This window comes from Pundamilia nyererei, unplaced genomic scaffold (assembly GCF_000239375.1).
Source record: "Pundamilia nyererei isolate P.nyererei 1_Seehausen unplaced genomic scaffold, PunNye1.0 scaffold00042, whole genome shotgun sequence".
In the NCBI taxonomy this organism is placed as follows: Eukaryota; Metazoa; Chordata; class Actinopteri; order Cichliformes; family Cichlidae; genus Pundamilia; species Pundamilia nyererei.
In genome coordinates, this window is record NW_005187443.1 from 3,633,105 (window position 1) to 3,639,591 (window position 6,487).

A 6,487-nucleotide genomic window follows, 5' to 3' on the forward strand; every position below is an offset into this window, starting at 1 on the left:
GATAGATAGATAGATAGATAGATAGATAGATAGATAGATAGATAGATAGATAGATAGATAGATAGATAGATAGATAGATAGATAGATAGATAGATATTAAATACCCCATAGTACCATTTTATCCTAACAGAGCACTTTGCTTTCAAACTGCATGCTTATTCATGGTTGTAGCAGTTTTTAAAAGTAGAATGGGAGGCTGAGCCTTCAGCTTCCAGGCCCCTCTCCTGTGGATTCTCCCAGTTAGGATTCAGGAGACAGGTAATCTCTGTGATATTAAGATTAGTCTTAAAACTTCCCTTTTTGTATTAAACTTTTAGCTCGGACTGTATCGGGTGAACTCTGAACCTTGTATATGCTGCAATAGACTGTAACAGCTGGTGGGGGCTTCCCATGATGCTTTGAAAGTTTTTTCTTCACTGGCATGTTTTCATTCTCTGTATTTATACATCAATTTGTGTTTGATCATTAAAGTGTCTCTCTTTCTTTCTCTGTGCTCTTAGGCTGGTTGTTGGTTCTCCAGGAGGTTTCTTCCTGTTAAAAGTGATTTTTTCCTTTCCGTATGCCCATCATTGTTGGGATTTGTCTATATTATTGTAGAGTCTTTACCTTAACAGCGCAAATCACCTTGAGGCAACTGCTGTTGTGATTTTGCGCTATACAAATAAAACCGAATTGAACTGAATTAAAAGCTACTGTGGGTGTAATGTGTAGGTGGTCCTGTACTTTTGTCTATACAGTGTTTGTAAACACAAAAACTGGCTTAAGCATGTGAAATTTCACTCATGATTAGCATCAGCTTAAACATCATCTATGTGGAAAATGTGTAGGTATGTGTATTCTCTGGGGGGCACAGAGAATAGACTTAAAGAAAATAGCAACAGTGGTTTGTAAACATGTGAGCCTTTGAATGAGCTTAAATTTACTAACCTTATTAACCTTATCATAAATTAGACACCTACAAATCACCTAAAAAAGTGGACAACTTCAAAAAATAATATTGTAGATTTGATATAACTAATTATGGCCAATCTATCTTAAACATTAAACTTTTTTCTTTTTTGCTTGACTCCGCTTGACCGCTTGCTCTTGTTAGCGGTACATTGACTACCTGCTGTCGACCAATCTTAAACGTGAGTACAGTATCTGGCTTCAATGACTGGAGCAAGAAGGCTCTGCGGCTGGAGCGACGTAATCAAAATGCGACGTACTACAATGTGGAAGGAGGCAAACATCCAGAAATGTTGATGTGTAGTAACGTGCACTGAACATAGGTGTCACAGCTTGGATAGCGTCATACAGTGCACGTGCCATCTCACTGCTAGTTATCACGCGGCGCTTGTAACAGCTCTTTTATCGGGTCTGCACTGTACTACGGCCTCGTGACACAGTAACGTGCGCTCTCATATGTCAACAGAAGAATTCTAACAGCTGTTGTCTCCAGTGTACTTCCGGACTACACTTCAGAGGGTTCTCGGTGGTACTTGGAGGTGAGGGGTCGTGTCTGGCTAGCACAGGAACGTTTCACCAGAGGTTCAGTCTGCAGGGACATCAGTCACAGCTGGATCCATGAAATGATTCTGCATTGCAGTTTTTCCACTCTCGTAAACGAGGAACATGCACAGTGACATTTCGAGTCAACATGCACAACCGGGCTCGTTACCTCATATTTTTTCAGTACATCGGAACAAAATACCGGTAGGTTACAGGGCACACTGAGATGTTATATCTTATTATTATTATTTTTGAATATACCACTACTGTTATCATTATTGCAGTGGAGCAGTGAAAGTCCCTCCACATCAGCTGGGGAAGAAAGGGGTCCAGGACCACTTGGAGGTATGTTTTAACTCACTTAAAGCTAATCAGGTGACAAGTTGCCTTTGAGCTGCTAGTATTAAATGTAGTTAGGCTTAAAAAGCTGTGTCATGACTTTATGAGTCTGCTTAGCTTAGTAATTCATTATAGGCCTTAAATCCTCTAGGTCTCTGATCCACTCATCAAAAGCAGCGTCATATGGTGTAATGCATAAGCATTTCATTAATCTTTGACTTGGATCCTTTTTTCTGGGCTTGTTTGTCGTATATATAAAAAAAAACTTTACAATCTCAACTTTATGTCGATGCCTTTTGAAAATCTAAAAAGTGAGAATGATCAGACTGCTGTCTGATGATTAAAGGCGGTTTCAATAAATGATTCAAAGGCAGCAAGGATCCACATGAGAAAATGGGACTAATGTTAAGGGCCACACCAGTAACCTTATAAAGAAATAAAACTAACTCTCTGAGGTCTAAGTCATGGACTGGTCCTTTTCTACTCTACCTGAGCAGTCAAAGCACTTTATACAACACGCCTCATTCTCCCTTTCACACCCTTTCTATGTAACATTCACACTCCGATGGATGCATCTAAGAGCAACTTAGGGTTAATATCTTGCAAAAGGTAAGGCAATTGGTAGATTGGTAGATGACCCGCTCTACCTCCTGAGCTACATCCACCCCTTGGGATCATAAGCGCAAACCCTAAATGCCTGAATCCCAAATATCTTTAGAGATGATCTAAAATATACCATTAAATGGGATTCAGAACATTTTTGCTTTTGCATGTGTTATTTTTCATAGTTATCACATCATTAAATATCTAAATAGCTTCTGTGTTATTTACAGTAAGATGTGTTCACAACAGAAACACTGTTAATTTGTTGGCTTTAATCTGTTTTTGTGGTGTAGGACTTATATGCATCAAACTGTCATAAAAATCCACATAACTGCACTGTTAGGAATAAAACCTGGCATACAGTTTGAAGTCCGTACTTTCTGCTCTTTCCAAACATGGACTAAGCGAGGCTCCATCGTGCTTCTAAGTTGTCAAAAATCAGTCATTTGTTTTGGACGTGCCAACACGCCCATTGACTCCAGAGGGTGAATAATGAAGTTCAGCTTATTGGTGTGGCACTCCACACCTGGGTTGAGCACTACAATCACCAAACTTATGATATGACGCATAAACAAGGTTCCTGTTTCACATCCAGCTGCTTCGTGGATTGTTGCATGTCTTTCTTGATCACTGTCTGTTCCTTGTTTTCTTGTCAGCTCTCTACTGTCTACTGTTTCTAATAAAGGCATAAAAAGCCCAAAAATAAGCACAGAGAGAAGGAAACACAGATTACAGGGCAAAAAAAGATCAGTCTTTCTTGTCACATCATGCCTCTGTTCACAGCTCTGTTTGATAACTATTTGAGGCAGACAAGGCTTTGAGTGGCTTCAGAAGTTTGAAAGTGAGCTTTAAAAAAAGTTATTTGTTTTCCAGGCTATCAACCCAAAGCTATTAATATCTAAAAAGATCTTTTTGTCTTTGTGTAGGATGCAATCCAGCGACTGAGGCCAGTCAATCCTGTATCCCTGTCAGTTTCCAGCAGGACGGACACGGGTGTCCACGCCCTCTCTAACTCCGCACACTTTGACCTGCAACGCAAGAATGACAAGCTGCCGTTCACTGAAGATGTTCTTGTTCAGGCGCTCAATTTCCACCTCGGGACAGAACAAATCAGGTGAGTAAAGGGTCTCGAAAATCTTGGTGAGTGCATGAGTGCTTTTATGACTTTGTAAGTCTCTGAGTTATGCAATTAAGCCACTTAAGCCAAATAAAAACACATTTCTCTGTCTCTGAGATCAGTTTTCTCTGAACACATTATAGAAACAGTGAGACATCAAAAGGTATGTGAACATAACCTGGATGAGTGCTAAAGTAGTTTCCTTTAGCACTACTTGATCTTGCCTCCCCCCCCAAGAAATTGACCTAAATGTAACTTTTCTTTTTTTAATCCTCTTACACTGAGTGAATGCAGTTTAGTCAGCTGGTGAAGCAGCAGCCTTGTGTTTTCTCTGATAGATGGTGTTGCCATCTTGTAACAACTGACCTGTCAAGTAGCTTGAAAAACTGTGCAAGTGCCAGTGTGTTCTCTGTTGTTGGCAATAGGTGGTCAAACCAAGCAGGATTTTTATTCATTAACTGCACTGCACTTTTTAATAAATAGAAACCATTCCTGGCATTATTTTTCGCCTGATCAAAATAGTTTTCAAAAAGCTATTATGAATTTTTATAATTGGCACAATTTAACCTGATTGACTGCTCCATAAACAACACCAATGAGAAATAACAATAGAAATGTTTACTATGGAGACACACAGGATATGGCCAAACATATGCAGACGTACATTCACTGGTTGTTTCGTTAGGTACACCTTGCTAGTACCAGGTTAGAGTCCCTTTTGCCTTCAGAACTGCTTTAATTCTTCAAGCGTAGATTCAACAAGGTGATGGAAGCATTTTGGTCCATATTGATATGTAAACATCACACAGTTGTTGCAGAGTTTATCAGTTGCACATCCATGATGAGAGTTTCTCAGTCCATCACATCCCAAAGGTGCTCTATTGGATTGAGATCTGGGGACTGCGGGGCTTATTTGTGTACAGTGAACACATTGTCATGCTAAAGAAACCAGTTTGTGATGGTTTGAGGTTTGTGCCATCTGAAGAAGAGTTCACTGTGGTCATGAAAGCATAAAAGCAACGATACTCAGGTTGGCTGTGGTGTTTAAATGATGCCCAGATGGTATTAAAAGTCTGTCAAAAATATTCCCCACACCATTAAACCACCATAGAGGATCCACTCTTTCATGCTGTGTCTGGCTAATTCTGACCTTACCATCTGAATCAAAGCGGAAATCAGACCAGGCAATGTTTTTCAGTCACCTGTTGTCCAATTCAGAGGAGGCTGTTTGAGTTGTAGTCTCAGCTTCCTGTTCTTAGCTCAGAGTAGTAAGACCTGGTGTGGTCTTCTGCTGCTGTAGGCCATCAGCTGCAGGGTTCAAAGGGTTGTGCTCATACATTTTCTGCTTGTAGCAAGTGTTTATATTGGTTACTGTTGCCTTCCGGACAGTATAGCAGTCTGGCAATGCTTTTCTGACATCACTGAGTCAATATTGCCCAGAGAACCTCTGCTTCCTGGATATTTGATCTTTTCTGAACCATTTACTGTAAACCCGAGAGATGGATGTGCAGGAAAATCTCAGCAGATCAGCAGTTTCATAAATACTCAGACCAGCCTGTCTGGCACCAACAACCATACTACCTTCAAAGTCACATAAATCACTTACCCTCCCAATTATGATGGTTGAACTTCAAAAGGTCATCTCAACCATGTCTGTATGCCTTTTGCTGCCATTTGATTGGCTGATTAGATATTTATGATAACAAGCAGGGAGCAGCAGTACCTGTTGAGCGTAGATACACAGATACATATCCTGAGGGGCATACAGTGGTAAATAAATCCCAGAAAGAAGTATGACTGACTTAAACATCTGCCTCAACAGTTGGGATATACATAGCTGTGGTGAAATGCCATAAGTTCACCTGTTGAATATGTAATGGAAAAGGGTATCTTTAAATACTGCTGCAAACGAGTATCTGCCGACTCGTTTTTTTCCTGTGTTTTCTTCGTCTCCTCCCCTTGTAATCCCTTCATTACATACATTTACATTATTCAAAGCCATAGTTTGCTTAAGGCTGTTTTGGTTTAGGCTGCTGTGGCATTCTGTTCCTTAGTCAGGATTGGAGAGAAGAAGTACAGAACAAAGCAATAGATAAAGAGATGGTATTGGGTAAATGCAGTCAGTGCCAGTGAGAGAGGGCGTGGAAAGACGAGTCTGAATAAAGAGAGTGAGTTTGAACAGCGCACGCTGAGAGAAAGAAAGAGGGGAGAGAGAAACTGCTAATCCCCAAACCTGCAGAGAGAAGGTTAGAAAGGATTATCCTTGCTCTGCTTTTTTGGTGTATAGCATCTGTTTAGCACGCACATGCACACACGTGGATACACACTGCATCATTCGTCACTCTATATACACTTTTTGTTTTCAGCTGACACTTAAAATGTAAAAGTGTTTCATACACAAACACACTTCATATGTTTTAGATAGAACGTTTTACTGTTGATGTGAAAGAAAAGCAGTTTGTGGTGTCAGATCTGACATCCCAAACTATCTTTTCCCATCTTGCACAGCGGGAAGAGCTTTTGTTACAGCTACAATGACGATACGGCTCGTCTGCTGCTTCTAGAGACAGAGAGCCAAGGCGAGATTTGAGCACAGCCTGCACACTGTAAAAAATCTCTCCTCTCCTTCAGCTTCATTTGTCTTCTGAGCTGCTGTGAAAATTGGCCTCAATTAGCCTAAAACGACCGGCTCTTTTTGCATAAAAGGAAACTGCTGAATAGCAAAATAGTGCCATGCTAAACAATGCCCCAGTTCCCAAATGTGTGACACCATGCTTTGTACACTGCTAATGAAATTTTTACGTGTGTGTGTGTGTGTGGTTTGGAGGCCATCGAAAGGCTGTCACTTCACATTGGTGCGGCCGCTGAAGGCAGATGCAAGGGTTTCCTCTGCCACGTGTCACACCCAATCTCCTCCCCTGGAAACCTAACCTAGTT

General features: G+C 40.7%; 1 protein-coding gene across 1 annotated transcript in view; it reads left to right on the forward strand.

The window, feature by feature from the left end:
* Window positions 1-1,183: 1,183 nt before the first annotated feature.
* pusl1 (pseudouridine synthase like 1) overlaps window positions 1,184-6,487 on the forward strand; it is a gene marked incomplete at its 3' end in the record, with an annotated part of 13,786 nt that continues 8,482 nt past the window's right edge. The window contains exons 1-3 of the mRNA XM_005731396.1: window positions 1,184-1,695; window positions 1,776-1,836; window positions 3,360-3,547. Of these exons, the coding sequence (XP_005731453.1) occupies window positions 1,640-1,695; window positions 1,776-1,836; window positions 3,360-3,547 (305 nt within the window). The remainder of the gene's footprint in view (window positions 1,696-1,775; window positions 1,837-3,359; window positions 3,548-6,487) is intronic.